The sequence below is a fragment of the Bos indicus genome, chromosome X (genome assembly GCF_029378745.1).
Source record: "Bos indicus isolate NIAB-ARS_2022 breed Sahiwal x Tharparkar chromosome X, NIAB-ARS_B.indTharparkar_mat_pri_1.0, whole genome shotgun sequence".
NCBI classification, from domain to species: Eukaryota; Metazoa; Chordata; class Mammalia; order Artiodactyla; family Bovidae; genus Bos; species Bos indicus.
Genome location: NC_091789.1, coordinates 128,854,784 through 128,873,468, shown reverse-complemented (window position 1 = coordinate 128,873,468; position 18,685 = coordinate 128,854,784). Strand labels below are relative to the sequence as shown.

At 40.8% G+C, this 18,685-nt stretch overlaps 1 protein-coding gene across 2 annotated transcripts in view; it reads left to right on the top strand.

Annotated features, from left to right (window-relative positions):
• Positions 1 to 18,685, top strand: part of PDK3 (pyruvate dehydrogenase kinase 3) — an 82,521-nt gene that overhangs the window by 33,439 nt on the left and 30,397 nt on the right. For both annotated transcript variants that reach the window (XM_019956257.2, XM_019956256.2), the window contains exons 4-5: positions 2,582 to 2,766; positions 5,267 to 5,356. In XM_019956257.2, the coding sequence (XP_019811816.1) occupies positions 2,582 to 2,766; positions 5,267 to 5,356 (275 nt within the window). The remainder of the gene's footprint in view (positions 1 to 2,581; positions 2,767 to 5,266; positions 5,357 to 18,685) is intronic.

Here is an 18,685-nt window from a genome sequence, read left to right as displayed (position 1 = left end):
TCTGCTGTGTACTTCCTGCAGTCCTGTAATTTGTGGACACAAGCCTTTAGAAGCTGCCAACTTCTGGATCCAGTGTGTACAAGATCGTAATGATAACAGCTCTCAGTGAGTTTCAGTAACCTGCCCAGGTTGCCATGAAGCTAGTTGGGAGACTTGAGGTTGTAGAAGCCAGATGCTTGTGGTAAAGGAAGGAATGGGGAGTCCTGTTCATCATAGCAGCCTTTTCTGCTCAGTGAGAGGTTATATAGGAGTCGTGAGCAGGGAAATCATAAGTAAAGTGAAAGTAGCAAGGAAGATGAGGATGTTGATCATAGTGACAAAGTTTAGAAGAGCCCGGGACTTCCACAGTGGTCCAGTGGTTGAGTCTTTGTCTTCTTATGCAGGGGGTGCCGGTTCGATCTCTGATCAGGGAACTAAGCTCCCATGTGCCACAGTGCTGTGCTTAATCACTCAGTTGTGTCCGACTCTTTGTGACCCCATGCACTGTAGCCCACCAGGCTCCTCTGTCCGTGGAAATTCTCCAGGCAAGAATACTGGAGTGGGTTGCCTTGCCCTCCTCTAGGGGATCTTCCAAACCCAGGGATCAAACCCAGGTCTCCTGCATTGCAGGCAGATTCTTCACTGTCTGAGCCACCAGGGAAGCCCTGGGTGTGGCCAAAAATGTAAAATTAAATAAGACTTGTTGCAAAAAAGAAAAGGAGCCCCAGAAGATTGGGTAAGTAGTCCGAGAATTGAACCATTGAGGCAAGTCTCCTCCCTACAGATAAGTTGAGTCACTTTCCTACTGTAATGAATTGTTACACTTTAGTAATATTTCATTATGAATACATTGGGAAGAGCATTATGTAAAGGATAAATGGTCCATTAGAAAATTTCTCATGAATAATTTTGACCTTCTAATTTCTGAGTTGACTTATTCATTTTTGCTGTCTCTGTACATATGTATTTATTACAGAAGAGTTTCATCATTGAGAAACATAAGACTATGCAGATAGTCACTCCAAATTTCCATTACTGGAAATTAAACTGTTAACATTTTCCTTCCATCCATACTTTTAACTTGGCGTACGTGTTTCTATATGTACAGAATGTTTTGTTTTGGTTTTTACAAAAATAACAGTGTCAGTATTATAGGTCTACATAGTGGTCCGCCTGTAGATAAGTCAGATGACTTGATCTCCTGTTACTGGGTTTAGAATAGTTTGTGGTCTTCTTGCTACCCTAAGTAGTGCTCTAAAGAACAGCTCTGAAATACGGTTGTTGACCTTATCCAGTTCTTTTCCTAGAGTCAGTTCCTGGGAGTGGAGTAACTTTGTTTGGGCTTTTGATACAGGCTGCTCAGTCGCCCCTAGAAATTCATCAGCTACGTGCCCACTCTCTAGCCAGCAGTGGTTATTCTTTGCCAGTCCGGTAAGCATAGTGTTGCATTGTTTTAATTTGCTTTCCTTTTATTATTTCAAAGGTAAAGTTATTGGCATTTGCATGCCCTCTGGTACATTTTCTATTGATACCAGGCCCCTTGCCTAGTTTTCTGTTAGAGTGTGGTCATCTTTTCCTTTACTAAGAATAGTAACTCTTGTGAATATATATTTCTCAGATTTAACTTTTCTTGTGTCCTTATAAGATTGCCGAGATCCTAGACAGGCCTATGATTTGTTTCTTCATGGTTTCTGCCTTTGGTATTAGGCTTAGAACAGTCTTCCTTACTCCCAAGGTTATATACTTACTCACCTGATTTTCTTCTTTCTTTTCTACAATTTCACCCTTTTACATTTAAGTTTTTTAATCCATTTTTGGGCATTAGGTTTAAAATTGGAGCATGACTTACATTGTTAGTCAGCTATCCCAACTAATTTGTTTCCCTACTGACTTACATTGTCACTTCATCATCAATATTGCTGAATTTTTACACACACCTTCTCATTCATCCTTGATTCTGGTTCCAAGGTTTTTATTTGGTTCCATTGACTTGCCTTTCTGTTCTTAGTTACCAGTCTCAATATAGTTTTCCCTCTACACCTTTACAATAATGTACCCAAATATTTGAATAGGTTTGTCTTAATCACCTTTGTTCTATCTGTGTTCCATCACTATTGTACTGCTGTGAGAAATTTGCTTCAAATTTTTGCTTTTAAACAGTTTGGCACCATTTATTTCTTCATGGAAGCTATCTTTTTAAGAGTCCATCATAAATCCTTGGAGATTTTTGGTATTGTCTTCATGTTGTCAGAAGAAACATCAATAAATTCTGCAGTTGTGTATTCAGCAAACATTTATAGGGTCTGTTTCATATGTAATTATTTATCTAGAAAGTCAGTGGATTCCTAAAAAGGTATTTGAGCATTCTGTTTCTTTATTTAAGAAGTACTTCCAAAGGAAGACTTTCTATAGAAAGTTTCAAGCAAAAACTGGGTAATCCTTTAGTTTCTTGTGAGTACTTCCTTGTAGCCTATGATGATAATGATGGTTCTGCCTATAAAAATACCAGCAGGTAAATAGTTCTGAAATAAAGCTGGGAAATTTGTGCATTAGTCCATGAAACATAAAGACTGACCACTTTTTTTGTTTCCTTCCCATGCAGCTTTCTCCAAGTCCTAATTAAAGTCAGAAATAGACACAATGATGTGGTTCCTACAATGGCCCAAGGAGTGATCGAGTACAAGGAGAAGTTTGGGTTTGATCCATTCATTAGCAGTAACATCCAGTATTTTCTGGACCGATTTTATACCAACCGCATCTCTTTCCGCATGCTTATTAACCAGCACAGTAAGTTGGGTTTTCTTGGTCCAGTTTTGAAAAGATAATCAGAGTTATTTCACCCAAATGTTTTCCTATTGCTTCACTTTCAATTACTGTTTTGTCTAGAAATTTTACTTCTAGGTCAGTTTTTCCTAAGTGAGTTCTATCTATGAAAAAGCTAATCTTTAGAACTCTCAGTTAAAGGAAATCCTTGAAAGGCTTTTTGGATACTCATATTACAGACAGGACCACTGCCTGCCTTTTAAGCCTCTGCTGTTATGTTCCTGGTGGGGCATAGTATCTGACAGGCACCTGGCAGCCTGGTGTTCATCTCCGAATGCTTTCAGTGTCTCTAGAGTCAGTTCTAATCTTTATCCAGGATGGCACATGGTTTCCTTTTCTGGTTTTAAAAACAAACCTGAGATAATGATACTGAGAATATTGAATTGGCATGTTGGCAATATGAGCAATTGATCTTACATTTCACAGTGATCAGTGAAATCAGATTACGTGGAATTGTCAAACACTAATCTTGTATTGAGAGTTTTACTCTCCTCTCTAGGCTGATAAGCAGATAAGAAAAGAATAACTAAAATTCTCTCCACAAAAACTTTTAAACTCATTTTCAGCGTGTCTCTGTGTCCAATGTCATAATTTTTATGAAAAAGCATCTAGTGTCTAGAGTCGAATTCATCCTCTTTGTTGAGTCAGAAAATGGACAGAGCATCTTTATTTTAGTAATATTACTTTATTTGGATAAACAAATGTTATGCAGCTGTTAAATGTGGGTTTGTTCTAAATGTATGTCTGTTGAAAATGTAAATGTTTGGCAATTTACAGGAAATTTAAAAGAAAAAAATAAAGAACCCCAATACTATTGAATTAAACTACTTAGATAACTGCATTTTCTTTCTGACCTGAATATGTATGTCCACATGGTTTTTGATCATTAAACCATGTACATGTTTTTCGATCATTAAACTTGCGCATCTCTTGTTTTTCTTCCACTTAATCAATTGGCACTTTACATATTGGCCTAATGCCCATGTTTGTCCTCTTTCATAATTAAAACCTTCACCTATTTTATTTAAGCATTTTCCTTTCGTGGAGTCTAAGTTATTTCCCATTTCTTGTTTGACTTAAAAATAGTCACACATATAAACATTTGCATTCAGATTGCTTTTTTCTTTGAAGGGGTCTCCTTTTGGCTTTTTAAAAAAATTATTTTTAATTGGAGGATAATTGATTTACAATGTTGTGTTGGTTTCTGCCATACAACAACATGAATCATCCAAAATTATGCATATTTTATAATTATAAAGTATACAATTGTATAAATTGTCCTCCCTCTTGAACCTCCCTCCCACCCCATCCCAGCCTTCTAAGTTGTCACAGAGCACCAGGTTGAGCTCCCTGTGTCATATAGCAACTTCCCACTAGCTGTCTGTTTTACACGTGGTTGTAGGACTTCCCTGGTGGCTCAGACGGTAAGCGTCTGCTTACAATGCAGGAGACCAGGGTTCAATCCCTGGGTCGGGAAGATTTCCTGGAGAAGGAAAGGCAACCCACTCCAGTACTCTCGCCTGGGAAATCCCATGGATGGAGAAGCCTGGTAGGCTACAGTCCATGGGGTCGCAAAGAGTTGTATACGACTGAGCGACTTCGCTTTGTGTGTATATGCCAGTGCTACTGTCTTTAATTGTCCCACCCTTTCCTTCCCTGCTGTGTTCATAAGTCTGTTCTCGCATCTCCATTTCTATTCCTGACCTTCAGATAGGTTCATCAGTACCATTTTTGTAGAATCCATATATATGCTTTAATATCTGATACTTTTTTTTTCTCTTTCTGACTTATTTCACTCTGTATAAGAGACTCTAGGCTCATCCACCTTACTAGAACTGACTCAAATTCATTCATTTTTATGGCTGAGTAATATTCCATTCCATTGTATATATGTACCACAACTTAGGTTTTTTTCAGAAGTAAAATTTTGCCAACCTTGTATATTATGAAAGTAGTTGAGTGTTCTCTTAAAAATGCTTGCACAAATAGTGTAGTATGGTGAAAGTAACTTCTATGATCGAGGCATTTGAAGTGTTCATGGTAAAAGACCCTTTGTAAGCCTAGCCTAATGCTGTAGACTATTTTGTAAATATTTAGTGAATGTTGGAATAACTGTCTAGGATATTGCTGAGAAGGTGGGTTAACTTGATTCAGGATGAAAGGAAGCAGTTTTTCAACCAGATCACATTGGGTCGGGGAGAGCAGGTTGGATACGTGCTTCATGTTGCTGCTTTAGGACTGGCTAACTGCACGTGGCAGGTCTCACGGCATGGCAGGTCCTCCACTGTACGATAACTGATCACCAACCAGTTGAGTGGATTCTGTTACTCTAAGTCACTGTGGCTGCTAAAACAGCTTTCACAATGAGAGGATTGTTTCAAAACTTAAAAGCCCTGAATTCCTCTGCCTGACCATCCTAGCCAAGTGTTTTTAATCCTCTCCCTTTTCTCTTGGGTGTGTTTAGCACTTCTGTTTGGCGGTGACACCAATCCTGTGCATCCGAAACACATCGGAAGTATTGATCCCACCTGCAACGTTGCTGATGTTGTGAAAGGTAAGGAGGCCAGTGTCATGTTAGAGATTTTGTTTCGTTGGGATGCGTTAGGGATGCAGTTTTGTTGAGGCAGCTTGGCTGTAGGGTTATGGCATTGAACTGTTTGCTGGTTCATCAGACCACTGTGGGCCCAAGCCACATGATCCAAATATGATCTGTTCTTTCTTGGCAGCTCAGGCAATGATGCATAGTTTGTGATGCTCAAAATGGGATTTTCTACTTCATGGACCAGGGTTTTTCTTATAGTTCTAGCTAAATAGTAAATATTTATGAGTTTAAGTAAGAGTCTAAGTTTTGATTGCCACCACTGTCTGAAAATTTGAGAATATAAACCCTTGTTGTAAAATTCAGCTGAATTCACACATTGGTTAAAAAGTAGACATCTTGCCGACATGCCCTCCAGGTTGTAGGTTCTATGAGGCATTTGTGCTCACGGGTTCACTGGACATTGAGCTGGGCTCTGTTCCATTAGCCTCAGGGTACAACAGAGTGCATTAGAACAGCATTTTCCTCAATTTTCACTTAAGGTAAATGCTAGCTCCAAAAAGCCTTCCTGGTTGTAAATCATTGAGCGGGTTCCTGGCCCTCTCCAGTTTTTTTTTTTTTTGGTGTTATGGTTACCCTGCGCAGCCTCACATTCTGAGACTGTCCCCTTTCCTGGATCGTGTCTCCTGCAGCCTTCCTCTAAAACCCACATCTTACCCTGTCATGACCATCGCTCTCCCAGATCGTCATCAGGATCTCTCTTGCTGTCCTTTGTCTGGATTGTGTAGCTAGGTGAGAACAGGTAGAGCAGGGCTTGGTCTCTTTGGCAAAGCTCTCAAGCCCGCCTAAAGTGGAGTGACCCTTGCCATCGAAGCTTAGAGGGCCAAGGGAGGGGACCCAGTGTCGGCAGCCTCCCTGGTGGGGGAACAGACCAGATCTTCAGCCGCTGAAGCTAAGGAAAACCTGTGTTACTAATATTTGGTTACCCTGGGTATCCCCCTGGTGGCCTTAGCTCAGCCAAGGCTTGTCAGACTGCCTTGGCTTCTGTTTAGTTAGAAAACATGTACTCACATTACTCCAGTTATAAGTGAATAGGCTCGGCTTCAGCTCCCGAAGATACCTGTAGGTTTCTCTCTCACAAGATAACCCTCTGCAGGCCCCCGGCAGCGGAGGGAAGCAGGATCCATCTGACCAGGGCCTGTATGTTCACCTGGCCCTGGCCCAGTAGCTTTTATCATCTAGAAAACCTGGTTCACATAGTTGACTGCCACATGTGTCTTATGGACAAGACACATATCCATAAAGCAAAAGGGCATTATAATATTGATACATTGCATAGATGCCTTTTCTCTTGAACTGCCAGCAGTTTGAAGTCAGGGTTTTTGTCTTATACTTACATTGCAACTCACCTAGAACTTAGTATATGCCTGTGTACATGGTCAATAAATACTCCTTGGCTTCAGAGATGTCCAACCTCTGGTAATTTACTTTAAAAAAAAAAAAGGCTTTATTGCAGTACAATTCACATACCATCCAATTCACTCATTTAAAATGTACAATTCAGGGATTTCTAGTATGTTCACAGAGTTGTGCAGCTGTCACCATAATCCAGTTTTAGAAGTGTTTCATCACCCCACAAAGAAAACCCCATGCTCATTAGCAGTCACTCCCCACTACCCCTCTCCCCAGCCCTAGGCAACCACTAGTTTACTTTCTGTCTCTACAGATATTCCAGTTCTGGACATTTCATGTACATGAAGTGATACAGTGTGTGGTCTTTTGTGATTGGTTTCTTTCACTTAGTGTAATGTTTTCAAGTGTCACCCATGTTGTAACATAAATCGGCACTTTATTTCTTTTTATGGTCCAATACTATTCCATTGTGTGAATAGACTGCATTTTGTTTTATCTGTTCATCAGCTGATAGACATTTAGATGAGCTAGGTGACCTTGGACATGTTATATAACATCTTTGGGCCTCCGTTTCTTCATCAATATAATAGTACTCTTGGCAATTCACCTGTATCCTAGGGTTCAATGAGTTGACATAAGTAGAGCTCCTGAAGCAGGACAAGCACCCAACAAGGGCTGGAGGTAGACAAGTTCATGAGCATCCTGGGGCAATCCCATGAGTCATGTGCCTTCTCACTTATACCATTGATTGTGTAATAAGTTAGTGCCTTTGGTTTGTTTCTGGCATAAATTGTTGTTGTTGAGTCACTAAGTCTTGTCTGATTCTTTGCGACCCCATGGACCACAGCATGCCAGGCTTTCCTGTCCTTCACCATCTCTTGGAGTTTGCTCAAACTCATGTCCATTGAGTCCGTGATGGCATCCAACCATCTCATCCTCTGTCATCCCCTTCTCCTGCCTTCAATCTTTCCCAGCAAATCAGCTCTTCACGTCAGGTGGCCAAAGTTATTGGAGCTTCAGCTTCAGCATCAGTCCTTCTAATGAATATTCAGGCGTAAATTATAAAATATTTAAAATCATTTAGGACATTGATACAACAATTGAATATTTGATGATACCCACTGGAGTGGGTAGCAATTCCCTTCTCCAACCCAGTTGGTATCTTCCCAACCCAGGGATCGAACCCAGGTCTCCTGCATTGCAGGCAGATTCTTTACCAGCTGAGCCATTAGGGAAGCCCAGATGTCCAAGAAACATTGTTAATTTTGTAGGTGTGATATTTGCTTTGTGGTTATGTTCATTTTAAAGGCATCCTTAGCTTCAAGAGAGATTCTTTGAGATACCACACTTGATACAAAATGCCATGTGGGATTGACTCCAGAGAGTGGGCAGTGAGAAAGACTGGGCTGTGTTGGGAAGCATTGAGTCTTGTGATGAGCACACAAGGATTCTTGACACTGTGCTCTGTGCTTCTGTCTGTGTTTGCAGTTCTTCATGATAAAGCTGTAAAAATACACTCCTTTTTTATCATCTCAGTGTTTCTCTACAAAAAGCGTCTCGCTCATTTTTAGAGAGGTCGTAGCCATGAGTCAGTGTAAGTAGAGAACTAATGGGCATTCTTGGCAGTCGTTAGTGCTGCTGTCCGGTGAGTCAGAGGAGGCGGCTGCACGCTGGTGGAGAGCAAGGGCCGGTGTTTGCAGCCCTTATTGTCTGTGTGGCTCTTACTGAATCCTGCCTGGGCTTGGCGTCATTTGTAGCAATGCTCCTGTTGGTCTCTCTAAAGTGAAAGTTAACGTTGCTCAATCGTGTCCGACTATCTGTGACCCCGTGGCCTATACAGTCCATGGAATTCTCCAGGCCAGAACACTGGAGTGGGTAGCCTTTCCCTTCTCCAGATCTTCCCAACCCGGGGATTGAACCTAGGTCTTCTGCATTGCAGGTGGATTCTTTACCAGCTGAGCCACAAGGGAAGCTCTAACGGGGGTGTAAATTCCTAAAAGGCTGGAATTAACTCTCATTCATGCTTGCATCACTTTTCTCGGGGACAGAAGTTTTGTACCAAACACTAGCCGAGGATTATGTGCAAGACAGCTGGATCAGTATTTGTAAGAAAAAACCTAGAAGTTTGTGTCTCCTGCTTTCTTGGGCCTTTTCAGTCAAGGCTTTGACCTGGGCCAGATGGCTCCCTCCCTCATTCTGGGCTCACTCACAGCTTTATCTTCACTCCTTCTCCTGCCCTTTTTGACTTTGTACTCAGCAAACCCACCTGTTAGGGTGAACACAGTTTATTCCATCCATCCTCTCATGGAATCATTCCTACTACTTGTCTGGCGCAACTAAAAGGCAAAGCTTACCCCCACGCCCCTCTGCTGCCTCCCCCAACGCACAGCTACGCCTCACACTCAGGAAGGGTGGGGCAAGGACTGCCCTGCTTCCCACTCCCCACCACTTCCTTCAAACCTTGTTTTTTATTTCTTAATAACCTCTTTCCTTGAGGAAGACAACAGTGGGGGCTGGTTTTAGATTCTGAAAGTGCACGAACCTTTGAAGCAACTTCCACACCATCAGCTCTTCTTCCACCTTTGTAAATCATAAATTGCACCACAGCACACTGAGGATGCTTGGCTTGGACATACTTTCTAGAATGCAGTGGTGCTTCTTCCGCTTGGGGAGGCCTGTGTTAACTAAGGGTCACTTGTCTTCAAACTGTTGGTGTAAATTATACCACATCAATATGTATAAACATACATAATTTATTTATACGTTATGTAAACTGAAGAAATGTGAGTACAGAAAAGAAACTGATTTCCATAAAAATCAGGTTGAATGCTCTGGAAAGGCTTGATAAAAAAAGTTTCTTAAAAATGTAATGAAGTAACTGGGAACAAGGTAACTATTAGGTGACAGGGCAGCGGTGAGTAAAAATATGAGTAGGAATCTGCACTCAGATTGCTTGACAAGTATCTCTAGTGCACTTTAAAGAAATTGGAATTCATAGCTGTGTGCAGTATTGTTTATCTAAGAAATATGACCTGGAACCCCTATTCAAAGGAGGGGCTTTGGCCTTACATGAGAAGATTGGTAGAGGAATAAACTGTGTATTCATATGTGTGTTTTAGGTTAATATTTACAGTTGTAGTCATATTTTATGGTTTCTTACTATGCAACTTTTTTGTCAGTCATCCAACTCCTGTTCCCAGTTTGGTCAGTTAAGAGGACTAATACCATAATGTTGTTGTTGAGTCACTAAGTCGTGTCTGACTCTTTGTGGCCCCATGAACTGCAGCACACCAGGCTCCTCTGTCCTTTATTATCTCCTGGAGTTTGCTCAGATTCATGTCTATTAAGTTGGTGATGCTATCTAACCATAAAAAGTGCTCACTGAAGAAAACTGAGAAAATGTGGGAAAAGATGGAAGAGACTAAAAATCACCTGTCTTCATAACCCAGTGAGAACATTGCTTTCTACATTTGAATTCATACCCACTTTACAGATTGGTATATAACTGTGAATAACATGCATCTCTCTATGAAATCCATAGTACGTGTGTATTTCCCCATCTCCAGTGCCCACCACACACCACCTTCCTGGATGAATTCAGTATCTGATCTTCTGTACTCATAACCTCTATATTAGTTGGTTTTCCCAGCCAGGTACATATAATCCTTATTCCTCAGTGAGGCACTAGTCTTAAATCAGTTGCCTTTCCTGCCATGGCAGAATTGGCTTGACAGCCTAGCAGGAAACATGAAAGTCTCTTTCCTCCTTGTGGACAAAGCACATTTTAATAGGCAGCTTTCTGTTTCATGCCTGTGGACCCCATTCTTAATTCTCGGAGTGTCTGGATACCCAAGCAGAAGCTCTTTCTGGTTCAAAATAAGTCTGAGAAAGAATCAACAAGGCAGAGAGCACTGGCTCTCAGCAGGCCTAGAAGTTCTTCCATGTCTTCTAGTAAAAAGACACTGGAGCCTCCACTGCCAGGTGCCCCAGGGGCAGCAGGCAGAGTCCTCAAGGTTCCAGGCCTCTCCAGCTCTTCTTCCCAATCCGCCCCAGTACCGCCAGAAGAGGAAGAGATGTGTGTCAGCACCCACAACTCTTAGTGATGTCTTCCCACTGCCTTCCTTTTTTGAAGACAGTATTGTTTTCATTGGTTTTTCCCCTTCTCCTCTTAGCTTCTGAGATTTCTCAGTTAATCTTCTAACTCAGCATCTCTGTCTCTCATATTTGTTTTCCTTTCCTTTTGTTTTAGGAAGCTTGAGGTAGAGGGTATAGGGGTTCTAAGTTCTAATGACAGCTCTGCTGTTGATTTTCTCAGCGGTGAAGGTCCTGCATGGTGTAAGCATAGTCAGATGTCAGCACCAGATGACCTGTGTGTGTGTGCGTGCAGGCGTGTGTGCATGTACACACATGTGCCTGTACATGGGTATGCACATGCACATGTGTGTTTTATAGCCTTAGGGAAGCCTGAAGGAACTAACAGTGATCCCATACTTAGATCTCTTGAGACTCTAGGAAACTTTTATGTAGAAAGGTAGGGACAATATTTTTATTTTTGACTAGACAGTTGTATAAATGTGTTAGAGTGGGGTGCATCCTGCATCACAGTAATTGAATGTGCAGCACACTGAAGCATGCCTCCTTGCTGCTTATTTAGCACATTAATATCTACCTTTACACATCTGCAAATTACAGCCTCCTGGCAGTGAATGCTAGAATTAGCGTTGTAGAGCAGTTCCCATTATCCTCTAGGAGGTGCCTTCCATTGTGACTGTTTCCCCTCCTTTCTTTGTAAGAAACTGCAAAACAAAATGGAGAATCCTATGGTAAGATCATTTTAAAGGTACAGACTGAAGTACTTGGTACAAAAGTCAGCTCTCACAGCAACGTTAGCTCACCTGTGTTGTTCCTAAATGCTGTTATTGCTCAGCTTAGCCTAATAGCACACAGATGGAATCTGAAGAGTATGTCATTATTCTGGTCAGAAATAATGTCTTGTGCTCTCACTTCGGGCTCTTCAGGTGATGAGTAAGAGAGACCTACTCCCGCCAACTCAGGAGACAGACGCATTCAGAGAGCCTAGTAGGTCCCATGGTAATCCTAGGGCAAGAAACACATTCCAGTCGGAGCTCTAGAGATTGGAACTGGGCAGCAGAAAGCAGGGTTTTTTCCTATGTATCTTAGTAAGTGGGTTGGTCAAGTCGCTCTCAAGACTCTTGAGAGTCCCTTGGACTGGGAGATCAAACCAGTCAGTCCTAAAGAAAGTCAGTCCTGAATATTCGTTGGAAGGACTGATGCTGAAGCTGAAACTCCAATACTTTGGCCACCTGATGTGAAGAACTGACTCATTGGAAAAGATCCTGATGCTGGGAAAGAGGCAGGAGGAGAAGGGGAGAAGGGGACGACAGAAGATGAGATGGTCGGATGGCATCACCAACTCAATGGACATGAGTTTGAGCAGGCTTCAGGAGTTGGTGATAGACTGGGAAGCCTGGCATGCTGCAGACACAACTGAGTGACTGAACTGGTCAAGTCATGGCCGCCCGCCCCACTGTCTTGTCTATAGACAGGCAAACCGTTTAAGGCAGCTTGTTAAGGGTGAGAACAGGCACTCCAGGCCTTCTTTCTACTCATCATAACTCTCCATGTATCCTTTTGTCTTCTGCTCTGCCTGACTGTCTCCATCCTGAATGCTCAGAAGATGAATTTCATCAACTCAGCCTATCTCTTTGCCCAGGACGCTTATGCGTCTGATCAGCCTGTGGATTGGTTGCTCTTGTGTTAGATGTTCTTTCCTCATTTCTCCAGTTGGCTGTGTTTTGGGCAGTGGCAGAGGTTCTGGCACTTAAAAAAAACAAAACCCTGATTCTCTCCTCTCAGGATGAGTTTTGGGTAGATGATGATAGATAAACCTTGTGAGAATTGACTTCAGCTTGTCTTAAAAGAAGCATACCTGTGACTGTAATGCTTTGTGGTCATATGAATTTACCTTGTTTGGGTAGTGCTTCTTAAGCATGAGCTTTATGATTTTTGGTATCCTTTTCGTTTGTTTTTTCAGCATTCACTCAGATTCATCCTTGTCCAGACTCTGATATTTGTAAACAGACAATGGCACGTGTTTGGGATAGAGACTAATATGGATAACAGGGTTCTCTGGTGAATTTTGAATAGGAAAGTCTTCTAATGATAACATCTAATAACATAACATTACCGAAAAGATCTTTACGACCCAGATAATCATGATGGTGTGATCACTCACACTCACCTAGAGCCAGACATCCTGGAATATGAAGTCAGGTGGGCCTTAGGAAGCATCACTATGAACAAAGCTAGTGGAGGTGATGGAATTCCAGTTGAGTTATTTCAAATCCTAAAAGATGATGCTGTAAAGGTGGTGCACTCAGTATGACAGCAAGTTTGGAAAACTTAGCAGTAGCCACAAAACTGGAAAAGGTCAGGTTTCATTCCAGTCCCTAAGAAAGGCAATGCCAAAGAATGTTCAAACTACCACACAGTTGCACTCATCTCACACACTAGTAAAGTAATGCTCAAAATTATCCAAGCCAGGCTTCAACAATATGTCAGTCAAGAACTTCCAGATGTTCGAGCTGGATTTAGAAAAGGCAGAGGAACCAGAGATCAAATTGTGAACATCCACTGGATCATCAAAAAAGCAAGAGAGTTCCAGAAAAACATCTATTTCTGCTTTATTTATTACGCCAAAACCTTTGACTATATAGATCACAATAAACTGTGGAAAATTCTGAAAGAGATGGGCATACCAGACCACCTGACCTGCCTCTTGAGAAACCTATATGCAGGTCAGGAAGCAACAGTTAGAACTGGACATGGAGCAACAGACTGGTTCCAAATAGGAAAAGGAGTATGTCAAGGCTGTATATTGTCACCCTGCTTATTTAACTTATATGCAGAGTACGTCATGAGAAACACTGGACTGGAGGAAGCACAAGCTGGAATCAAGATTGCCTGGAGAAATATCAATAACCTCAGATATGCAGATGACACCACCCTTATGGCAGAAAGTGAACAAGAACTAAAGAGCCTCTTGATGAAAGTGAGAGGAGAGTGAAAAAGTTGGCTTAAAGCTCAACATTTAGAAAACTAAGATCATGGCATCCAGTCCCATCATTTTATGGCAAATAGATGGGGAAACAGTGGAAACAGTGTCAGACTTTATTTTTTTGGGCTCCAAAATCACTGCAGATGGTGATTGCAGCCATGAAATTAAAAGACGCTTACTCTTTGGAAAGTTATGACCAACTTAGACAGCATATTAAAAAGCAGAAATATTACTTTGTCAACAAAGGTCCATCTAGTCGAGGCTATGGTTTTTCCAGTGGTCATGTATGGATGTGAGAGTTGGACTGTGAAGAGAGCTGAGTGCCAAAGAACTGATGCTTTTGAACTGTGGTGTTGGAGGAGACTCTTGAGAGTCCCTTGGACTGCAAGGAGGTCCAACCAGTCCATTCTAAAGGAGGTCAGTCCTGGGTGTTCATTGGAAGGACTGATGTTGAAGCTGAAACTCCAATACTGTGGCCACCTGATGCAAAGTACTGACTCATCTGAAAAGACCTTGATGCTGGGAAAGATTGAGGGCAGGAGGAGAAGGGGATGACAGAGGATGAGTTGGTTGGATGGCATCACGGACTCAACAGACATGGGTTTGGGTGGACTCCGGGAGTTGGTGATGGACAGGGAGGCCTGGCGTGCTGCGGTTCATGGGTTCACAGAGAGTCGGACATGACTGAGCGACTGAACTGAATAACATAACATCCATACAGTATTAAATATTCCTTTGTGCTTTTCTTAACATCTAATGCAGGATTCCTGGCTATAGTAGATCTGTTGTGCTTGTTGCTATGTGAACCTTCCCTGTACTCTTAATGACTCAGTCTTTTTTAATTTTAATCTGTGTGTTAACATTTAGGGTACTCTTCCTTGGGGAAGTAGAAATGTGCTACACGTGCAGTTTTGTTAGTTACTTTATCATCAGTACTCTATTTCTCTTGAAAACAGGTTCTTAATGAAAATGACGTGTTCAGTGGCAGTAATAATCATTTCCTAATACTTCCTTTTAAAGATTGATGGTAAAGAAAAAACGTCTTAAAAAGATTGAATTTTTTTTTAATAATAAAATAAAAAGTAAAGGAAAAAAAAGATTGGTGGCTCAAATATTGGGTTGGCCAAAATGTTTATTTGGGTATTATTGCAAGATGGTACGAAAAGCTCAGAAGAACTTTTTAGCCAACTCAGTGTATAAAAGTAATTTGATAAATTATTGTGTTTGAGAGTTTTGGTTTCTACTTAAGAAATATGAAAGTTTTATTAGAAAGCTTATTAGTAGAATTTGCGTTTTACTCTAGATATAAAGGAAATGAATTTTTAAGCCAGTAGTTGAAGTTTGGTTGTAATGTTGGTGATTTTTAAAAACTTTTTCATTTTTATGTTATTTTACCTGAACAGAAGTGTCCTATTTGAGTATATATATGCTGTCATACTTGCCAGCGCCCATGATCACTCATATCCTACGAGTGACAGTGACAGGATTAGCATGACCCAGCATTGACTTTCTCGGCCAGTAGTCCCCAAATCTAGCTTCTCTTTTCAGAATTACTTGCTAAATAAGTTTTTTTTTATTGTTTTAAACCACAGATTCCTAGGCTACACAGAGCTGCTGCATCAGAATCTCCAGGGGTTCATTTTACCTGTGAACTTGCTAATGAATTCTGCACATGCAGTTTTGGGGACCCCTCTAGGGCACTAGTTCCCCATCTGACCAGAAAGAACGTCTCTGATCATTATAACTGATTGAACCTGGAGAATTTTCATATGGGCGGGGTTGTTCTATTTAAGAGAGCCATGGGAATTTGTAAGGATGCATGCAAATACAGATTTTGCCATTACTGCCCCCAAAATACTTCTGGTTGGCTGATGGTACATGTGAGTCTTCTTGAGTTTCTCAAGGATCATGATGCAGTTCCTAATTACAGCACTGATGCACTGTGATTTGTGGAAATGCTTGAAAAATCCTTGTTCACATGTGGTTTTAGGAATCATGGTGGGTCTTTGAGTTTCAGAAGTTGGCTGCGTCTATCTGGACTGTACCATCTTCCACATGTTATGTTTGTATCAAATTTAAAAAAAAAATGCTGTTATAATCTCATGCTACTGGGCAAGCTAATGTCATGAAGAGCTAGCACATTTTAGCGGAGTTGGACTCATTTCCTGTTTTGTAGTGAATGGAAGAGCAGTTATGGTGTTATATACTTGGAGTGGTTTTGTGGAGATGTATTGGCGTTGCATATGGATCACAAAGCATCACTTTATGATTTTGGTACTTATTGGTTAAGTGTTGGAAGCTCTTGGTCAGCTTTGTGCTGTCGTGTCACTAGGTGGAGATGTAGCCTTGTTTGGTGGTATAGCCACAGCCCAAAGAGTATGTCTGGATTTCTTTTCTTATTTCAAAAGAACTTTAGAGATATTTGATGAGTTTTATTATACCCTACGAAAAAACTTGGGAACTTAATATAATTCTAAATTATCCTCTTCTTCATTAAGGTTTAAATCCAGTCCTACTTTAATGTCTGTTTTTACACTGATGAACTCTTTTTAAATTTCTTTCTCCTCTGGCTAATGTTTCTTTTGGCTAGCCCTCGTTATTTCATCTTGTCAAAGAGATTCTGATGTCTCTTTCTGTGGTTCTTTATAGTGGTTTAATTCTAAAAGTTTAATAAAGTAAGAATTTTTACTCTAAAGTCAAATATTAGGCAAAATTGAAGTTTAGTAGTAATAGGAGGTAAATGAACCAAAACTTACAGTCTGAACATACCCTAATTTTATCTTTTGTATTATTTTAGGTTGACATTGTCAATTTTTTATATGCTTAATTTCTGTCAGGCATATTTCCCCCCCCTTTCTTCCTTCCATCTTTTCCTCTTCCTTCTTGAATCTTGAATGTGGCTCCTCTATGCACAGTACTGATGTGAAGAGTTGAAAAGAAATGTGAGCCTGTCTCCAAAGAGCTGATAGCCGGTGGAGGACATTGCAAATGTGACCACGAAGCATTTTAAAGCAATTTGAATATCTGATCTTTAGAAATGATAAAGATGGAACTTTAAAAAAAATCTCCTTACTTTGGAAGACACTCTGACTGTTCTTCAGACATTTAAACATAAAGCTGCTGGATGATCAAGCAGTTTTTCTCTCCTAGGTATATACCCAAGGGAAATGAAAATAAATCTTCACCAAAATAACTTGCACATGAATGTTCATAGCAGTGTGAATGCACGTGTGAATGTCCACATGTAATACCCTAACAGTGGAAACAATCCAAATGTCTGTCAATGGATAAATGAATAGACAGAATGTGATATATCTGCACAATGCAATAGTAGTTCAGTGATAAAAAGAAGCTAACTACCGATGCATGCTCCAACATCGGTGACTCTTGAAAACTTTATGCTAAGTGAAAGAAAACAGTCACAAAAGGCCATATACTCTATGATTTCATTTATATGAAATGTCCAGAATAGGAAAATCTGTAGAGACAAAAAGTAGGTTAGTGATTACCTGGGGCTGGATGGGAGTGGGGTAATGACTGTTCATGGTTATGGAGTTTCCTTTGGGGGAATTGGAAGCGTAAAATTAATTGCGGTCATGGATGCACAACTTTGCAAGTAAACTAAAAATCATTGAAGTGTATGTGCATTTGCAATGGGTAACTTGTATGAGAATTATATCTCAGTAAGCCTGTTTGTTAAAAAAAATAAATTATCAAAAGGCTTACAGTTGATTAAGTGAAAGTCACTCAGTCATGTCCAACTCTTTATGATCCCATGGACTATACAGTCCATGGAATTCTCTAGGCCAGAATACTTGAGTGGGTAGCCTTTCCCTTCTCCAGGGGATCTTCCCAACCCAGGAATCAAACCGAGGTCTCCTGCGTTGCAGGCGGATTCTTTACCAACTGAGCTATCAGGGAAGCCCACAATTGATCAAGTCAAGGAATATTTGTTGACTATCTAACAGTCATGGCATGAGTTCTGTGTGAGTTACAAAACCAGTACAAACCCTGACCTCAGATTGCTTACAGTTGAAGAGAAAAGGCACACATGCAGTGTAAAACAATTCACTGTAGCTTTCTGAATTTGTTCCCATCTTTGGGTTGTAACTTCTTGATTTCTCTCTTCCATTCGACCTTCATGGCTCTGATTTTCTAACCCTTTGTCTGTTTTTTCTTTCAAAAGCAAACTATTAATCCTCAGATTTTGAAAAAATAACAGCCCCAATCTGTTGCCTGGGCTTCCCTGGTAGCTCAGCTGGTAAAGAATCCGCCTGCAATGTGAGAGACCTGGATTCGATCCCTGGGTTGGGAAGATCCCTTGGAGGAGGTCATGACAACCCACTCCAGTATTCTTGCCTGGTGAATCCCCATGGATTCTAGTCTGGAGGGCTACAGTCCATGGGGTCACAAACAGTTGGACATAACTGAGTGACTAAGCATAGCACAACCTGTTACCTTTAACTACCTAAAGGACATAAAAAAAATATTTTATTGAAGTGTAGGTGATTTAAAGGACATTTTAAAGCAAGAGTAGTATCTCCAGTAGCTTAAATTGTGTGGCTCATGGAAATCCGTTCATTTAGAAAATACATATTGGTGTTTCACTTACAAAGAATTGGAAGATCTTAAGAGAATTGGCCTTACTATTTTTGAAATTGCAACAAATATCTTTTTGGTACAGTTTAGTCAGGTTGCAGACTGGTCAGAAATACAGTCTTGAATTTATAGATTATCATGAAAAATGCCTTGCAGGAATATTTAAAAGTTTGTTTTGTATAGAGCTGGCTTATGTTGTCATTGGGAGACCTGGGTTGAATCCCTGGATTGGGAAGATTCCCCTGGAGGAAGGC